The following is a 19,720-nucleotide window of genomic DNA, read 5'->3' on the forward strand; positions in this document are numbered from 1 at the left end:
CTTCTCCTTAGCTGTGTTGAACTCCATGAGGTTCACCCAGAGGCACCTCTCAAGGGTATCCAGGTCCCTCTGGATCCCATCCCTTCCTCCAGCATGTTGACAGCATCTCATGCCATCAGACTTGCTGAGGGTGCTCCATCCCACTGTTCGTGTTCCCAACAAAGATGCTGAAGAGCACTGGTCCCAGTGCTGACCCCTGAGCAATGCCATTTGTCCCTGTATGCACAATAAATCCCCATCAACAGAGCACTGAGCTCCTGTGTGATGTGACTGAAAAGCACATTTTGGCTGAGGAAAACACACTTGTTCCTGTGTGGATTACTTGACACCCACACTGCTAGGCTGCTGCAATAGGAGTGCCAAGGGGCGAGGGGGCTGTTGAAAAGGAGCTTCCTTTACAAGTGTTATGAAGGTGCGAAAAATACCTTGTGATATGGTTTAGGTACAATCCAGTCACAGTTTCAGTCCTGCCCAGGTGCTGGGTGTTCTGTCCTTTCAGAAGCAGGCAACATGATGTATGCACATGGCCAAGCCCATTGCTGGGGTGCTGATGCCAGGGTCACCTGAATGACACCAGGCATGAATTTGGCATTCGGAGGTTGTTTTTTTTTCATTATAATGATATTCAGGAAATAACTGCTCAAGCAATAGCCTTGGGGAGCACAGATTTTGCCCGTATTTTACATTTCTGATTGTCACAAATAGATTCAGAACTATCTTCCCAGAGAAGAAGAATGCATCTGACAAGCACCACAGCCTTCTTGCTCATTGCCTTGCCATCTGAGCTGCACTCCTTGGGTTTTAATGGTCTTAGCATGACGTGGCATTATTTATCCCCCCCCCCCCCCCCCCCCCCCCAAGCATCACAAGGCATGCTCCTATAAACTGTTCTTGCTGTCTGCACTTGGGAAAACAGAGATAAATCTGACTTTTGCAAAGAGCTGGGTTACTGAGAACTCACTTTGCATGAACATTCATGGAATGGGACCCTGAGATAAGCCTCAGCAAGGCCAAAGCAGGCGTGTTTAGTTTCAAATCTCTGTAGATACCATTCTGTGCTATACAAGAATAAGACTTCAAACCTCAGCCTTCAAACACCACAGACCCTGGGCTTCCCCGAGGACACAGAGCTGTTCTTCCTCGCCCTGGCAAGTGGGAAAGTTGTTTCCTGGACGTTATTTAGCAGCTTCCATTGCATGCTGAGCTCCCTGTTGGGTTAAAGCTCTGCATGAATGGCTGAATCAAGGACTGAGAGCCAGGAATGCTGTCTGCCCCTGGGCACTGCGCTGGGTTAGCTGGTGGCTGAACTGGGCTGCTGTCTTGGTACCTCTGGAAACAGGCACAAGCACTGAGACTTCTTGTACTATAGAAACAGAAAGAGAACATACTGAATTAGATGCAGAGCAGAGCAGTGCTTTGTAAGGATCTGACAGGTACTCTTCCTATAGTGTAAGACACCATCTAACAAAATACAAGTGATCTAGTGCTTTAAAATATGAATGGCAGAGGGACTGAATAGAATATTCGCTACAATACTAACATGTTTCAGGGGCTTAAACTCTTTGTTCCAGCACACAAAGCTCTGACCCAGTCAAGCTTGTTAGCAGGGACAAATTGATTCCTAACTATTTTTCTCTGATGAAATGGAGTTGTTCTTTTTTGGGAGACAGGACTCAATCCATTGTGACAAAGGGTGGATTATCTGCCTCTCAGCAAGAGATTGAAACCTAGCAGAGTGAATTCGGATGTGGGTTTAGGCAAGCTATTGAAAACATGCCAAGAAGTGTATAATACAGTGCAGGAGAGCAGGGATGGTACTTGACTTCAGTGTGGTGTTAGGATGTTAGCAGCATCTGGAGAATGGAGATGGTGTTTGGCAAATGAAAGGGGTATTACTGAGGACGGGAGCCAAACTCAAGTGTTACTTAGCTGCAGACAGAACCTCCCCTGGGGTTTTCTCCTGCCATACTCAGACAATTGTTTTTCGCCATTTGTAATGAAGCTCAGATTTCAGTATCTGTGCGTGCACTAAGGATGTGTGTTTCTCACATAGTGAGAAAATCAGCCAGACCTTTTCCTGAGGCCCAGCTTCTATTCAAGGGTAAAGAGAGGGGCTTTTGGACATCACATCTTGTTAGAGATCAAATCAAGGAGGGATGTTCCATGGGCTTGCAGTGGAAAAAGGATTCTTCTCTGCTCTCTGAGAGCCTCCTTCTGTATGTGGTGCAGGTCTATGGATTTGACTCTTGTTTAATTACAGTTTTAATCACCTTATTCATGCTTCATTTCCCACTGTAAATGAAAGGAATTTTAGGCTGCACTTTGCTTTTTCCTTCCAAGTGGCTGCATAAATTCGCCCTTTTTTACAAAGTGACTGATAATTTTATTGTGAAATCGTGCTCATGGTGTCCCTGTTGCTGACTTGAGTCATCCCATTGTCAGGGAAAGCACCCGCAGGAACAGAGATGAACAATTGCAGGTTATTTGTCATCAGCAGCATGGAGGCCTAAAACTCCCTGAGTGATAGCACTGACAGCAAGATGACTTTGTGTTTATGCATTCAAAATACAATATAGATTTTGGTGGTCTTACACACAGACTTCCAGGAAGATCAGAGTGCAGGTATATGCTTTTCCTGCTGTCTCTAAGGACAGACAACTCATACCTTCTTGAAGTGAGGCTCCCTGATCCTTCCAAAGTCAGTTGTCCGTGACCAACATGTCCTGTTCCAGTGTGCACTGGTTCCAAGTTGCTTTGTCAGGTTGCAGTTCCAAGGAATGTCATCCCAGAACTTCCATGACATCTCTGTTCACTGTTGACAGGGTCAAAATGGCTTCCAGAAATGAGCTGGGAGAATACTGGAGCAGGATAAAGGGATAGGAAGGGAAATAATGATCTTAGCAACAGCAGTTTCCCAGGGCTGGCCATGACAATGGCTCCATCCTCCCTCCATTCTCTGCTGTCCTTTGCCTAGATCCACCTGAGAACTCGCACACACCAGGACCAGCCCATGTAGGGTGGTCCAGCAGTGGAGGAACCCTCACATCCATCCATCCATCCATCCATCCATCCATCCATCCATCCATCCATCCATCCATCCCAGTTCCCACCATACCAGTTTCATGTGTCCTGGCCAGTCCTGTTCCCATAGTCCCAGCCCTGTGTGGATGTATTGGCTGATTTTATTCTTGTGCACCCCACACCCATCTACACCCTACACCCTGTCAAAAGGTATTCTCTTTCATCATATTTCATTTGTATTCACAAAACACAATTACCTCCCTCCTAAATACTCCAATGCTCAATACATCTCAGGTGCTGAACAGATTCTCCCCCCTCAAGGCTTTGGGAGCCACTATGCTTGTGTTCCTTCTCATGTGTGTTTTAGGACACATGGATCCCTGAAAGGAAGCTTGGGACAGAGCTGGATCCCACTGTTTCTCTGCAGTCTGTGTGGATGCAGCTTCCAGGAGTAGAGGTGACACTTGGAGTGCAGGGAGCACAGAAATGAGCACCCTGGGCACGCTGGGACTGGATGAATCCTAATCCCACGCACAAAGTTAGTGGCACTGATGGCAATTCACCTGTCTGTGGCACCTCCCAGAGGTGGAAACTGAGCTACTCAACTTCTGAAGGCTCAGGGAGACTATCCTGTGTTGTTTCCATATTGATCACATTTTCCAGATCATCACAGTGTCAGCATCTGATCTTCTGAGTTCTGTTCTGTGTTTCCTGTTAATTCACTATGTGTGTAAGGCACTCAGTGTCTGTACCAGTTATTCTGCTTGTAAAACAGGGTAAGAGGAAAAAGAAGGGCTAAAAAAAGATTGGAAGGTACCTCTGGAGGTCATCTCGTCCCACCTCATGCTCAAGGGAAGTCTGGCTTCAATTGAGGTGACTATAATAATTACCTACATTAGATAGAACCTCTGAAGAGGTGCAAGAAGAAGGGGAATTTACATAAGATTAGCCTTGCTGCTGAGCCTCAGAATCCTGAAGCTGATGTTCTCTTTAGCAATTCTATTATTTCCATTAGTGTGAATAATATCTTACTCTGCTGTTATAGCTTTGTTTTCTAATGTGCACATTTGCGGATGTTATCTGCTGATTGCTTTTGGCTACAGACCTCAAACCAGAGCAATTTAAAGACAGAGGAAGAGCATCACTTAATGCTACAGCAATACATCAGTGTATGACAGTGACAGTTTAATATGCATGATGAGGGAGAAGGGAGCTACCATCCTTTCTCTAAGGCCATAAGCTATGCTTCCACAAGGGCTATCAGGTTGGACAGCACTGGGTTTACCAATAACTAAGATTATATTGCAGGCTGCAATTCAATAAACAGAGCTGTTGTCTTGGCTGATGATGCTCTGACAACCAGCAATTTTTCTCAGTCACTGTGTATATCAAATTTCATTTATCATCCTTGGGATTACCAGCAGAGCACTAGGCAACATGCCATAGGAAACAATCATGTGCCAGAAGGATGTTCTACCACATCTCTTTTGTTTGAAGTTAGTTGGATTATGATTTTCTCTGCTCTGCTATGCCCAAGGAGGTATGTGCACAGAAGATCAGCTTCCTGATCCTGGGGATGCCACATCTCCATCTTATGTCAGGTACCTGCAAGGGGTGCCAGCCCCCAGGGAAGTGTCAGCCATGCACACACTGCTGGAGGTAGAGCAGGAGTTACTCTATCAGCTCTAAAACGAAGGGATGTCTTTCTGCTTCTTGCTCCTCTAACTTCAGGGTCACATGGAGACAATAAAGCAAATTACTGAGGTCCACCTTGAGTTTCTGTTGTGAGATAATTTATCAACTGTATGTTTCAATTAGTAAAACTAAAAGCCTCAAGTTTGGGGTTTTTGATCATGGGTATTTGAATGATGTGTAGATGTGGCACTGAGGGACACAGTTTAGTGGCGGGCTTGGCAGTGCTGGGTTCATGTTGGACTCGATGATCTTAAAAGTCTTTTCCAACCTAAATGATTCTGATCCTGTAAATTCAGTTCAACTGCCTGAATTGAAAGAGAAACTCTCCAAGTGAAGGTTTTATACACATGCTGTGTGTGTCAGAGATGCCACCAGTGCTTTTTGGTAACGTGTCAGAATGTGCCCTGTGTCAGAGGCTCCCCCCCAGCTCTGCAAACTGAACCCTAACTCATAACAGCCCTTATTTCAGTCTGAAGGCTCCACACTGCAGTCCTGACCTAACATGTCATCAGCCCTCACTGGCAAGATCCTCTTCTGGGGAATGTGCCAACCCCAATGGATTGTTCCATTTGGTGACACTTCTGCATTTGGGAAAATATCACCCAGCTGAGATGACAAAGTTAATTCCTACCTAGCATATGCCTCACTTGAGCAGATGAAGGCTGTTCCTTTAGTCTTACAGTTCTGCTTGTCTCTGCCATGTCTTCCTGTTCCTGCCCCACCAGCCTGTTTATGCAGGGGGTTATTTCTGCCTAACGTTACAGCAGATCTGCTGCATTTGTTACACCACCAAAGTGGAACTCTGCTGTGGAAAGAGACTGGAAAATAAACAGCCAAAACAAACCTCATCCTGGATTCTATCTTCATTTCGAGTCAGTGAGCATGGATCACACCTGCCTGAGTAACAAGTCAAAGGCTGCACTCACCCAATGGCTATTTCTGCCCAGACATTAATAACTAATGAAGATACACAGAGCAAATGGTGCCCTTCATCTCAAGCCTGCAGCACTGTTACTGTCAGTGGGACTCTCTGAGTGTGATCTATGTCTTGATTGGAAAGCAAGAGAACTGCACTGCTGGTTTTGAAACTGAAATTCATGTTTGCTGATCTCATGCAAGACAAAACAGGCTCCAGCTTGGTGCTGCCTATCTTTGGTCCTTCTAGATGGCAGACAGGAGAAAAAGGTAGTCAAATTTGCTGTTGCCGATGATGGGCAGGTGAATACATATGGGAAAAACCCAGGCAATTTTTATCTTCTGTGTCAAAGAAATCAAAGATTTTAGTCCAAACCTTCAGCTGATGATTAATCAAGTGAAAAGTTTTATTTCAGGTGAGGAACTGACCCTTTTAATTCTTTCCTTGGTTAGAATGGGGCATCTTAAAAAAGGCCTGAGAAAACTCTGTATGTTGGTTAAGAACACAAAGAGATGCTTTACCCAGAGCTGTAAGCAAGCAGTGCATCCTGAAACATCCCAGGGAGTACCACAGCCCATCTCACCACCTCACAGCATGGGTGGAACAGGAAACAGGGCTGGATTTGGCTGTTCCTCTGCATCACCTCTGTGCCTGTGCTGGGGCTCTGCTCCAACAGGCAACGTCGCTCCTTCCAAGAAGGGAGTTAAAAGTAAAAGCCTGATTTCTCAGCTCTGTGTTGCACTGTGTCACTAGGACACGCGGGCAGCACTGGGGTCTCTTTTGCTGCCGGGGCCGGTGGTTTCTCAGTCACTGGCACCCTCGGGTGGAAACGAATCCAGGAGGATTTTATTGCCCGGACACAAGGTCAGAGCTGTATTCTTGACGAGGTGTTTCTTGGCAAGTTGATGCACACTCATTCAGAATAAAAACAGACACTGCTAAAGAGAGGTCTTCTGCAGGGCTTGATCTTCAACAAAGTGACACCAACCTCCAGCTTCAGCTGCTGGCTCCTGTAGAAGGTTTCATAGAATCATGGAATGGTTTGGGTTGGAAGGGACCTTAAAGCTCATAGTTCCAACCCCTACCACAGGCAGGCACACCTTCCACTAGAGCAGGTTGCTCCAAGCCCCTGTGTCCAACCTGGCCTTGAACACTGCCAGGGATGGGGCAGCCACAGCTTCTCTGGGCACCCTGTGCCAGCGCCTCAGCACCCTCACAGGGAAGAGCTTCTGCCTAAGAGCTCATCTCAGTCTCCTCTCTGACAGGTTAAAGCCATTCCCCTTGTCCTTCATTTCCACCAGGAAGGACTGCTTGCCACATTCCTTCCTCCCGGCAGCACTTCAGTTGTCATCATCCCTAACAGCAGGAAGAGAGAGCTCTGTGAAGAGAGAGCTCTGTGAAGCTCTTTGCAGGTCTCTCTATTTCCCTTCTTTCTCTATTGGGGGTGAAACCCCACCAATGGCGTTGTTGTTTGTGGAGCATGTTGTGGGGAACTGGGAGTTGGGAGCAAGGAGAGGGCATGGCCCTGGCCACATGCTAAAATGAAGGAGCATCCTGTGAATCTTGATGTCAAGTAGTTTTCAGAGCTGGGGGCTATATCCAGGACTGTGACTGAGGCCTCATGTACCATCAAAACTATGATGTGAATGAACATATCCTGGTGATTGTTAGTTCATTTGGGGCAAAAGCATCAGCAAACTTAGTGAAAGTGCAGTTTTGTGACACACAACCAATTCCTAGTGATCCTAAGAATATTCCCTGATGTAATACAGGAGCCATTGCAGATCTTGCCCAACAGCCTGAGGACACACATCTCAGATGGCTGGAAAATGAAGGGCAACAGCCCAGAATCCAGGCTAAACTTCAAAGCCACACTTTAAATTGCTGCCCTTCTTTTTGCTCACTGATGATTTTGCATTATATCTGAGATCAGTCGGGAAGAAGAGAAAGACTTTGAGCAGGAGACTAAAGTAACACATGACAGAACTGTTGGATGTTTTAATGTCTGGGGGATTTAGTCCCTTATCTCTAATGCCAGCTGGGGAGAATCAAAGACTTTTCTTGGTATTAGATGAAAATTAAAACATCACTTATAAGAAGTGATGGTCGAGCTGAAGAAGGTTCAGAGGTTCACCTTGAGGTTTGACTTTGATTAAGCATCCAGAAATACCAATGCCTCTTCAAATGATCTGAACCTCTTGGCATGGACAGGACAGGGAGGACGCCCTGTTTCTCCAGCAGTTTCCTGGCACAGGAGGGTAGAGAAATGTGGCCACTTCCGTTCCTCTTCTCCTCAGAAATCATCCGGAGAGGGTCTTATTTTAATGGCCACAGAGCGGAAATGCCCGACAGTAAAAGGACTGAGTGAATCTCTAGAGAAGGTTGTGTTCTGTGAGGGCAGCAGCTTGCTTTACTCCTCATCTTGTTCACATATTTCCTCCTGCCTCAATTCCAGGTGATGAGTTCTGCTCTCCATCCAGTGCTTCCCTCCCCAGTGTACCTGTGCCATGCAAAACTCCCTGCTGTGGGTTCACATGGGTGTTGTAGGACATTGGAGACCTCTATGGCTGAGTGGAGAGAATGACATCAGAAACAGGTATGATCCCTGTTGTATCACAGGGGTTTGTATCCTGCTGAGTTCTGCTTTCATTACAGCCTCTGCAGAGGGGCTGCAATTTGAAACTGAAGCAACAAACAACATTGGGCCTGAAACCTGAATAAACAGAATGGTTAGAGTTGGAAGGGACCTTAAGGATCATATAGTTCCAAATGATGCCACAAGGGAGAAAGACTGGCAGCCTCAGCACAAAGGAGAGTCCAAGTGCTCACCTGACCTGACAGTGGAGCATTATCCATAGCATGCTCTCTTCTTTATTATATACTGTAATTTCCTGCACACTTTATTCAGGACACAGAAAAAATATAGATTTATATATTCCTGTCAGCAGAAATCCTCCATTTTATGCTGCCAGTCATAGAATAAAATACAGAATGGGCAGAAACATAAAAAGTCTTTCCAGGATTAGGTTTTTCCTCTTTCTTAAGAGCTGCTGAGGGACAATAGCAGCTATCCACTAATGCAGAATGACACTTGGCTGTGTGTGCGCATGAAGGGAAGGAGAGAGGATGAAGCTCGGGAAGACAAAGTCTTTGCATCAGCACTTTCCCAGCGCAAAACTCTGAGCCCAAGTGAAACATTTCTCTAGAGTGACAAATCAGTTTATTTAACATGGAAGAAAGACCTGAAGCTCTCTGGTGGCTCTTTAAAATGTCCCAGTGGTGGATTTCTCCAGTTGCCAATGAAACTGTAAAGTCAAATTCACCTTGACCTGAGGAGCCCCAGCAGGAAAGGAGCTTCTGGGAAAGAAGAGAGCTGGTGCAGGGAAGCAGTGAGTGTGACAATGCTGGGTTCACATGGAACCCCTCAGACAGGTTTGCTCCCCTCATGTCTCTGCAGGAGAGCCCTCCCCCTTTAAGAATGGGGACCTCTTCTTTTTGTAGGATACCCTCATAGGATCATATTATGGTTTGGGTTGGAAAGGACCTTAAAACCATCCAGTTCCAACCCCCTGCCATGGGCAGGGACACCTCACACTAGCCCATGTCACCCAAGGCTCTGTGCAGCCTTCATGCACTCAGTGCTTACTCACCAGCATAAGCTACTCTTTTTCTAGCACTTTCTCTGGTGAATGCCAGTGGAATCACAAAGAAAAAGGGATTAAACTGAGGGATTGTGACATGAGGCCCCAAACCACAAGCCAGTGATGCTGAAGCCAATTCCACAGTGGAATGTACGAGTGGCACGGAGTCTGCCAGCAGATTCAAAGCAGAGGTAAGTGACTGATGGCATATGAGGTTGCTCTCAAGTGTCAGAGCAATTGCAGAACTGCCAAGCACATCACAACTTGTGTCTGCACAATGTAGGGAAGTGTCAAGAGAGACAATCACAAGAGACATCAAAGTAATTTCAAGAAAGAAACAAGCAGGAAGCAGAAAGCACTGTGAAGGCTTGTACCAAGGAACAGAAGAAGGAACCTTGCAATGGACATCTAAATCACTGCTGAATTGGATCCCCAGTGCAGTGCCTGCAGGTAAATACAGTGCTGGGACTGAGGTGACACAGGGGTTTGAAAGGTTTGTCTCTCTGCTGCCTGGCATGTTTCTGTGTGTCTGTCTGCCCTTCTCTGGGTCTGACTCAGATCTGGAACCTGCAGCTTTTGGGTCCCAAATCTCCATTTACTACATCACCTTCTCCTATAGAAACGCAAAAAGGAAAGGGATTTATAAAGGCATCTACCTTATTCCATCTTCTTTTCTTTATGTAGCTGTGAAGGGTCTGTTCTTGCCTGAAATTATCTAGTAATTTTCTTGTCTTTATTTTCAATGTTTCAAGTGTTCTTAGGAGCAGCACTGCCAGACTTTCAACATATTGTTATGGTTATCACCTTGATAAATATAACCCTATTCTGTCTGCTTACCCCTCTCGGAGCCTTCCCTGCTGACTCTTTATCCTCCTTCCTATCAAGCTTCTTTTCTTTATTTTCAGCATTTTCACAGCTTTTTCCTCCATCAGTTTCCAGAATCTTCATGACTACTCTTCACCTCTTCTACCACCTCTCAATTCCTATGCAAACATGCAGTCCAATTCCCTGTTGGCTCACAGAAAGCCTCCAGCTTGTTAAAACACCACTGAAATGCCTGTGGGGTTTTTGCACTTTCCACTGCACTGGTTGAGAGAAGGCTCTTTACTCACAGAGCTCCTCCTCACAGGCACACTGCTGTGCAGTGCATCACGTGTAGCTCACAGGTGAGCTGACCTCACTGCTGATCCCTGGTCCTGTGTACATCTTCTCGGTCAGGATGCTTCACGTGATGACCGTTACCAATTTAGGGCAGAAACTAAGTTTCTGCATTATTTTATACAGCCCCTTACACAGTTTCCTTGACTGACAGTTGGGTGATACACACACAGAAATACAAATGAAATTGCTATTGCACAGCCTAACAGACACCCTGTCAGGACTTATTTCTGACCGTGCTCTGATGAACCCAAATGCCTGCACAGACCTTGAGTTAAGCTTATGAAGCATGATTCAAGCTGTCATGATACTTCTCAGTTACTTGACTTCAGCTCAGCTATAAATGCCAAGCCTCTGATAGCAGTCTTTCAGATTTAGCTAGGAAATGCCCACTGAAGAAAAATCCAACAGAAAATAATAAGAGCCCAAGGGGTCAGATGCTCAGCCAAGTCAGGCCTGGGGATTTTAAGAGGTTTTCCTGTGAGATTTCTAGCATTTCAGGCTTCTAATCCTTTAAAGTCTGAAGCAGCTGCAACTCAAAGGATTAAAATTGACACCTAACTAAACAATAATAACAAATCCAGACTTGTTTGAACCCCAAATACGTTGTGATTTGAGCTGGCAATGAAAGTTTGGCTCAACTCTTACTGTGTTTGACTCTTAGGTTCCATCTGCAGCAGCAGCAATTGTTCAGCACCATTCGGGCCTGATCTTCACACAGCCTGAGCTCACCCTCATCTTCACACAGACGCAACTCTGGCAGCTCCTGCTGACTCCAGGACTCATCCCCTCTTGACCTCTTGAAAATCAGGCCCATTGTATAGGAACAATCAAGAGCATTCAGGCTGCTCAGGAAGCTCACCTCAGTAAATCACCATCTCAGTAAGTTCTGCCACTCTCTTTTCCAGTAACCTGCCTGGAATAGGTGGTTTGTTTTTCGAGGTGAGGAGAACCAAGGGACTGTTCAGCCTTGAGCTGACATCAAGAGGGGGCTCATTCCAGAGGGAAGAGCCCAGCAGGGAGCACACTCAAAAGATCAGTGGTAGGAAAGAGCAGAAATGAGGCTGGTTCTTCAGGGAAAAGAGATTTTCAGTGGGGAGAAAAAGGACAATCACAGGGAGGGAAGGGGCTCTCAAAGCCAAACTTAAGGAAAATTCAAGACCTGGATTTTTACTGAAGTCTCTTGGAAGCTGCTGGTTCAGTCAAAAGATAATGCCCCCAGAAGGGACTAAGGGTGTTACATCCACTGCTGTGAGCTCCCTCTGTCCCACTCTCTTTGCTGGGAGAATGAACAGTACCAACTGGGTTTAATATGCTTGGGTTTGTTTTTAAAGAGGTGGCAAGATGGGAAATGAGAACATAAAACACAGGCTGTGATTTCTGTGACCAGGCAAGTCAGTACAAAGGAGTCATGTGGGACACAGCAACTGTTGTAACTGTACATAGAGATCAAAGGCAGAGCCGTCTTCTTTTTCATGCAGAAGGAAAAGAAATAAAAGAAGGAAATTGGAGTGTTCTCTGCTCCAGCCAGCACCCTCCATCCCTAATGCTCCACAGCGCCTGCTCTGCCATCAGTATTGTCTGCATTCATGTTGATAAAGTAAAGCCCTGCAGCAGCAGGACACTGAGCACACAGCACTAAACCCAACCAACAGGCTTCCAACGGGCAGTAACTGTTTCTATATAAAACACACAGAGTTTGTGTCCCTTACGGCTCACAGGACTACTGGTTTTGTTCTGCAGAGGCAGCATGCACTTTTACAGATACTAATGCTGTTGATTCTGCAGTCTGTTCTCACCTAAAACCTGGCCAAAGCATTTAAAGAACAGATGAAGTCATGCAAGCCTACGTTAGAGAGCTATTTTCTCAGTAACAGAAGGACACCTTGGTACCACATCACAAAAGAAAAGGTTTGAATCTCTGTCTTCAGAGAACAGTTGATATTGCAGCTTCCTTGACTCCAGTCATGATTAGCTTCTCCTGTAGCTTCCTCATTACAGTGGCAGAGCATGGATTTTGCTAAGTAACCGCAGCATGCCCCCTGGTTCAGGAATGAGACCCCTTCACTAATCCAGTAATGATGTGCAGAGAAGGCTGTGGGCTCACCCATCACTTTGGCACATGGGCCTCGTCGCTCTACCTGAATTACTGCCTTCTGTGTCCCTACATTCTTTGCTTCCTTAATTAGAACACAATAAAGCAATACTGCCATAATGACTAATAAAGGGACTCTTGCTAAAGGACAGATCTTGTTAGCAGGCAGTGCCTGTAGGGAGCTGCCTCTCTGCATGATACAGAGCCAGAATGAGGAGGCTGCTCTGAGGGACTCTCACTTGCTAGCACCAGCATGCCAGGAACAGCTCCCGGCCTTACACTAACATAGGTAGAGAGGATCGGGCTTCAGCAGGTTAGTGAGGCCAGAACTGCCCAGCAGCATGGCACAGCACTGTTTTCAGTCCCAGGAGGCTCATGGTTTGGGCTCAGAGACCTCCAGCAACATTTGCCTAGCAAGCCTTAGTCTCAGGCCAGTGGGCTCCTCTGCTCCATCCCATCTGCCCTGAGCTGATTCCCACCTCCAGTCACAGCCATCAACCTCCCCTGAGTCTTGGCTCCTACCGTGACTCTTCTGCCCTGTCCCATCTTCCCTCTTCACCTAAACTCCTCCACTGGGGGACTACATGGGAATGGATGTACAGGGGGAGGCAGGCAGAAGTGCAGGATCCCTTCATAGGGAGCAGTTGCTTTGGAGCTTACATTGAGCTCCATGATGCCTCAGTTGGTTTTCTCTTTCTGACACCACAAGCAGCCCCAGGTCTCCAGAGCAGCACTCGCCTTCCGGCGTATCTTGACTCAGTCTTCCTCACTAGGCTCCCTATTCACACCACAAATTTCCCAAGCCTGGTTCCCTGCCTGTTGCTCTCTCCTGCCAGGTCATTCCTTGTTTCCTTCCTTAGACAGGTCTGATCCTCTCTTTCCTCACCTTAGATCCTCCCTATGTTCGACATTCATGCTCAGCTAGCTCCTTCCCTCTTGTGTTAACCATTCAATGTGCATAAAGACAGCAGGGAGGTAAGGGAGCAGAAGGTTGGTGTATGTTCAGTGGTTAAGCAGAAACCTTCATTCTCCAAGGCTCTGGCCAGCACCATACATCCACGCTTCACCGTTCTGCGCTGAAACACGCCGAGGAATAATGAGTTGCAGAGGGCCCCCCCCAGCCATGCAGGTAGCTGCTGGAAGCAGGGGCATTGCTGGCGCACATCAAGCGTGGTAAAAATGAGGTCTATGGAGTGCCTGGTGATCCATCACAGAATACTGGCATCATTTCTCACAGGCAGGTTCCACTCAAGAGCCACACTCATGCAATGCAAAGTACGCAGTTACTGCAGGGCACAGTTCTCATTGTGCCTCCATATTCCCCTGTATTTTCTCTAGGGCCAGTCCTGGCTGGTGCCAGCACCCAGCACAGTGGTAACCAACCTGATGTCAGAGGGGAGCATTACAGGCAGCATCAGAGGAGAACTGATCAGCACCTGACAGGATGTGACCACAGGGCTGCAGGCTCCTGTTGCGAACAGGGATTAGTTTTTAACTTGTTTCTTGTTCTGTATCAAACGCTCACTTGGCATTAAGAAACGATAAGAATATACCTGAAATCTAGTGGCAGAGTTCAACCTTTAACATTATAGAAGACTGTAAAATACTGAACAATAGTGCTGCCGGGAAGGCAAAACAGCTGCAAGACAGGAAGCTTCCAGGTTGTGCCTTCTGCTTCGAATAACAGGGACTTTTCATCATCCTGCTGCCTCCAGAAGATTCACAGGAGGGAATGTGCATTTCCCTAAATAAGAGAAACAACCCTTAAGTGGGGAAAGAAAAAAAGGACCTCTCTAAGGGCTATTTCCATGGTAACTTGTAAATTCAAAGCTCAAGCTGTTTTGGCTGCAGGGATACTCAGTATAGGTAACAAGACTGTTTGTTAATAACGGGAAACCATCATCACTGTCCTCCCATGCAGAACAGGCTGGATTGCTTTTGTTTAAAACTTCCCCAAAACTGGCACAGAAAAAGGATGAACCAACAGAACAGAAGGGACTAGAACAGGGACTTACTCACAATTTAGCCTTGTAGCTCACAACCAGCATCCCAATATATCCCTGTAGCTCTTTTTAACCTGTCCAAATTGAAAGTGGGTTACCAAGTTCTGTAAGCACATACAATATTTTATCCATAAGTATATTCATTTACCCCTGCAGCAGTGAAGTGGACATGACAGCACAGAACAGTCTGTGGCAAAAATGAACATGAGAAACAAATGCCCCTTGCAACACACACATACATATACAGACCCTGAATAAGAACTCACAAGAGTTTATCCTGCTCAGTGAGGCAGTGAGGACAAATACTAATGTTGTTAAAGGCAGTGTATGTGCAGAGAGAGATCAGGTGAGGGCAGCCATCCTGAACAACCTAAGGAATTCCTTAGCATTTGAATACCTGCCTTAGCAGGTGGGTTTGTACTCTCTTAACTTGGAAGACGGGAGGAAATAATTGCAGCCCCTTTACTGAGATACATTTTATTATGATGAACTGCACAAAGTGCTAAGCTCAAGGCCTGTCTGATGCTTTTTTTCCTATAACAACCAACAATAAAAGTTAGATTTTAGTCTGGCCTAATAGTGCTGACCTTGAATGTATGAGTAAACTCGAATTTGCCTTAAGGCAAATACAGCTTTGGGTTTCAAGTATGACTTCAGTGCAGTGAGAGTCCAATCTGAGAGAGCACATCACTCCCCTCTGGCTGTGTTGAAAGGGTATTGGGGCTGCTTGGTGTTTTCTAGCTCAGGTCCCACGCTGTCAGCCAACCTTACCCTTGCGGAGCTGAAGTACAGGAGGGCAAAATGCATCTCTCACTGTGCTGAGCAGCATTTGGAAAGGTCTCTAGTTCCAAGCAGAGATTTCATTTAACATTTCTGCATCCAAGGATCTCTCTAACTAAATTTGCCAAAAAGCCAGTTAAAAAGTGATGCATGGAAAGGGACTGAGGTGATGAGTGCTGATGCCTTTGGAGATTGAAACGTGATTTAACTGAACCTATGAAATAGTTACTAAAGCATAAAGGTGCAAGCTGCTATCTAATAGTCAACCGACAAATCATCAGAAGGGAGCTAATTTGGTGCAAATATTGATCAAAACTCCCATCTTTGGCAGCCTCCCTCTACAAGCAGTGGCAACACTCCTAAAACGTTATGTGGGAACTGCTTTTGTGTACTTCCAAGAACATGTGTTGGAGTGTTCAAGCTGCAAACAGTGCTACATATTACCAGGAGACTGCTCCAAAGGATGCTGCCCTAATTCCCTGCTTCTCTAAGTGCTCACTTAGCAACAGTTTTCTTCCTCCTTGCAGTTAAGCACAGAATGACCATGCTGCAGACATGGATACTGCTCATAGAGCAAGGGGACTAAGAGAGACTGCAGATAGTCTGGGTTTATTTTCACTTCACAGATGAAAAGGTCATTACACTCCTGTGCTGCTGTGGGGCCTTTAGAACACTGTAGGATTTTTCCTTCTCGTGATCTTAAAATAGGCATTTTGTCCCCTGAAACATGCTGTTAATTAATGGGTTCACTCTGTGTAGGGAAAGCAGAAGTCGTGCTTTAATATTTTCAGGCTGTTGGTTTTCAACCACAGAAATGAACCATCTTAAACCTTTCAAAAGTGATTTTTCCTACATTTCCAGATTAAAGCCTTTTTTGTATCTATCTCATTGATTATCATGTTAAACAAGGTAAAAATTACCTTGATACCAGTTTGTACCAATTACACTTTAGAGCCTACTAGAAGCTGGTTATCACTGTATTTTCTTTCTGCTCTGGAAACTTTATATCTTTACTTGCCCTCATCTTGTCCCCAGCTCAGTCCCATCCTCCCACCTCTGACATTTCAGTACTGACAAGCTCCTGAAGGAATGAAGCTTTGATTCCAGGATAACCCTGGGCTTTCTGTGTCCTGCACCCCTTAGTTTTGCTCAAGAGTGCCCTCACAGTGTGAGATGTGCCATCTCTAGCAGGAACTGGCGGCTGCTCCCTGCAGGAATGAAGGCAAGAAATGAGGAAGGTGGAGTAGCTGCAAATGGGTTTCAATTAGTGGGTCTTTCTTTGTTACTGTAAAGAGAGGGGATTAGAGGCAGGTCACAGGTCAAGAGATAAAACATCCTGAAACCGGAGCTTGGGTAGGGCCTCGGTGGGCAGTTGATGCTCTGGGGGCGCTGTGCTAGGATAGAAGACAGGGCAGTGGCTGAAGGTGAGCACCCACCATGGTCTCGGGGGCTCTCTGTGCTCTGCTGCTGCTGCTGGCCCTGCGCTGCAGCTCGGGGCGAGCAGGGGAGTTCTGCCACGGCTGGGCTGGCAGCCCCCAGCGCTGGCACCGCGGCTTCCAGTGCCCCGAGCGCTACGATGGACCCGAGGCCACGCTGTGCTGCGGGACCTGCAGCCTGCGCTACTGCTGCTCCTCCAGAGAGGCGCGCCTGGACCAGGCCCGGTGCCCAGGTGACCAGCCGCAGCCCAGCCCCATGCCGCCGGTGCCAGGTAAGCTGCTGTGCCTCCGGCAGATGTGCTTCCTTCTTTGCATCTCCCGTAGCACCCTTCCCTGGTGGCATCAGCCAGATCCTTCCTCTCTTTCTCTGCCTTTCAGAGCTCCAAGCTGTGACCCCTGCAGCAGAAAGGGCTGGAGCACCTGGCACAGTGCTCATCTTGGTGCTGTGTGGGCCAGAGTCACTCATTCCCTTCATTAGAAGAGGGAATAACTTGGGGCTTCACTCAAAATACCTTTCTATCCATCTCTCTTAGAAAAACCTTTCAGCTACTAACAAAGTAATCTGGTAGCACCTCTATGTTTATGTTCCTGGTAGAGCATGTGTGCTGCTGACCTGTTCTGTTAAAGCATGGGCATGCCTCTAAGTAATGTATTTAACTTTAGGGCTAACTGTAAAACTCCACTACAAGTCCTTAGTTCAGCAGCTGGGACATTTGAGTACTGGAACAGCTCTTGCCTGGGTATCAGTGGCAGATGCTATCGGACTGTCTGGTCCAAACTTCTGTGCTTTAGGCTTTTTCACACAAACCTATTGTAGCAATTGCCAGTTTCTAACCTTGCTGCAGCAAGAGCTGAGAGTAAAATTACTCTGCTCCCTGGTGGATGCATGTCTTAAGGAATGAAGAACAGAACCCGGAATACACCATGGGTGAATGCTTGGCTAATGTTACTCTTACATTTCCAGTGCCTGTGTACCTGCCCTTCCTTCTTGTTGGGTCCGTATTTGTGGCATTTGTTGTTGGTGGAGCCTGCGTTGGAATCTGCTGCTGCAAATGCTTAAAATCCCAGGATGAGGAGCAGCAAAGTGGACTTGCACCTGGCCAGACTTGGCTACTCGAACCTGATCTTCCCTCTCGTCTCTCCAGTTCCAGTTCTGCCACCAGAAGCTCACCAAGTAATGGTCCTCAGAGCAGCAGCATCTCCATGACTCTGGCTCCATCCCTTCCTCCATCCCTGCCCATTCTTGGGCTGCCTGAAGATGTTCGGTTCCTAAGTCCCCCACCTGGCAGTGGACAACTCTTGCAACCTTCATGTGCTATGCACAGAATAGATCAGACTGCAGTAACAGCTCCAGCATCCTTCCTTAAAAGAACAATCTATGGGCACAGGGCTAACGCATCTCCTCTTGGGGTAGCACAGAGTGACCAAATGATGTACTCAGGAGCACATGTCTGAGATGACGCATCAGCAGCCATGAGCTGGATGCCATTTCACTGTTATAAACAGCTCTTTTGGGCTGAAATGAGGACTTAAAAATGTTTAATGCTATTAGGAAGTGCATCATTTTGGGCTTTTTACAGTTCTGAAGATGACCTGTTAGAACTTCTTTTAGGTTCTTGGGTTTTAACATGTATTATTTTAATGCTATTGAAAAAGACAAGATCCTGAGGCTGGTATACCTACTCAAGGAACAGTAGGAATGAGTTTCACCCTCCTTTGGTCCTCACACACCATGGTCCAGCTGACATGGCTGAGGACTTGGTTTCAATTTCTGCAGCTGTGTCACTTTTCGGCAACTTGGGGCAGGGACATGCCTTAGTGGAGTTATCCATTGTAGACACTTGACAGCCTGGAAAGCACCAGGAAGACTCTGCTTCATCTACACATAACTGAACAACTGATGAAGGATTACAGGGTAAGACAAGAACAAAACCAGACTCCAGTCAGTTTCCTGAGTGCATGCAGGAAAAGCCTGCCTGCTTTGACTCCTGTTAAGATGCAAGCATCCCCTCACAGCAGGACACTGAGAGAAAGAAGTTGTCAAAATATACTTACTGCTCCCTGCTGGAGCGTTTGAACACCTCCTCACAGCATGGACACCTGCATGATGAGACTGTGAAGGCATGGGAAAAGGACTCCACAGGGGTTACCAATAGGAGCAGGGGCCGAGGCTTAAAATTCTTATGAGTAGATGCCAAAGCTTTCCTGGTGATGGTGCTTGATAAAGATGGGTTTGATAAAGATGCTTAGAAGCTTCTCTTGTAAGTCAGCAGGACTAATATACATTGTGAACAACTGTATGCCCTTACACTATATGTATTTGACACTGGTTTATGTATATTTTACTTCAGAATGTTCCATCTTGATGCTGGTGAGCAGTACATCCTGCCGTAACGCTTATACTAAGCACACATCTATCCCAGTTTGTAAGGGCAAGGTGATGTATTTGAGTAACTTCCTGATTCTTCCATGGGTTTGAATTGGAGATTTCACAGATCCAGAGCTGTGACTTAGTTTTATTTGGCCAGTTTCTCTTAAATTTGGAGTAAGAATATAAGCATGAAAACAGAATGTCCTAAAAATAAAAGCTTCCCCAAAATACCAAGACTGGTGTCATACACTTCTTTTAGTACTGAAACATAGTAAATTAAGGCTTCCAGAAGTAAAACTTGAACTCAAAAGTGTTGTCCTTGTTAGGGTGAGCAAAGGGGCCCTGAGATTTATTGGTAACTGTGCCAATACACAGCACAGCAGCTGGGATGCTAGTTTTAAAGTTAGGCTTTGAACTTAAGAGTGCATATAGCACTCAAAAGTGGTTTCCTCTTTACAAAGTAACTGTTGTTTGCAGTTGGCTTAGGAAAATCTGTAGCTGAATGGAGGATTTAATGTGGTTAAATGTCTCATTTTGATAGTCGATAATGACAAAAGATAGTGTCAGGTCAGAGACAAATGACAAAAATGATGTTCTGGGAATA

The 19,720-nt window shown here is 46.2% G+C and overlaps 1 protein-coding gene and 1 long non-coding RNA gene across 2 annotated transcripts in view; one reads left to right on the plus strand and one right to left on the minus strand.

Moving 5' to 3' along the window:
* Positions 1-19,720, minus strand: part of LOC133265390 (uncharacterized) — a 396,645-nt gene that overhangs the window by 26,483 nt on the left and 350,442 nt on the right. The gene's annotated exons all lie outside the window — the stretch shown is intronic.
* Positions 16,480-19,350, plus strand: LOC133265205 (protein shisa-1-like). The gene is made up of 2 exons (XM_061445512.1): positions 16,480-17,017; positions 17,710-19,350. The coding sequence occupies exons 1-2, from the start codon at positions 16,747-16,749 to the stop codon at positions 18,198-18,200; spliced, it is 762 nt and encodes a 253-aa protein (XP_061301496.1). The 5' UTR covers positions 16,480-16,746; the 3' UTR covers positions 18,201-19,350.

The sequence above is a fragment of the Pezoporus flaviventris genome, unplaced genomic scaffold (assembly GCF_033815535.1).
Source record: "Pezoporus flaviventris isolate CSIRO_AGI_PZ_B2104156 unplaced genomic scaffold, CSIRO_AGI_Pfla_v1 ptg000005l, whole genome shotgun sequence".
NCBI classification, from domain to species: domain Eukaryota; kingdom Metazoa; phylum Chordata; class Aves; order Psittaciformes; family Psittacidae; genus Pezoporus; species Pezoporus flaviventris.

What these genes read in the sequence shown, in the direction of transcription:
- LOC133265205 (XM_061445512.1), top strand. Translation starts at nt 16,747, where the DNA reads ATGGTCTCGGGGGCTCTCTGTGCTCTGCTGCTGCTGCTGGCCCTGCGC. An exon ending in CCCCATGCCGCCGGTGCCAG is followed by an intron (nt 17,018 to 17,709) that starts GTAAGCTGCTGT and finishes TTACATTTCCAG; the next exon opens with TGCCTGTGTACCTGCCCTTC.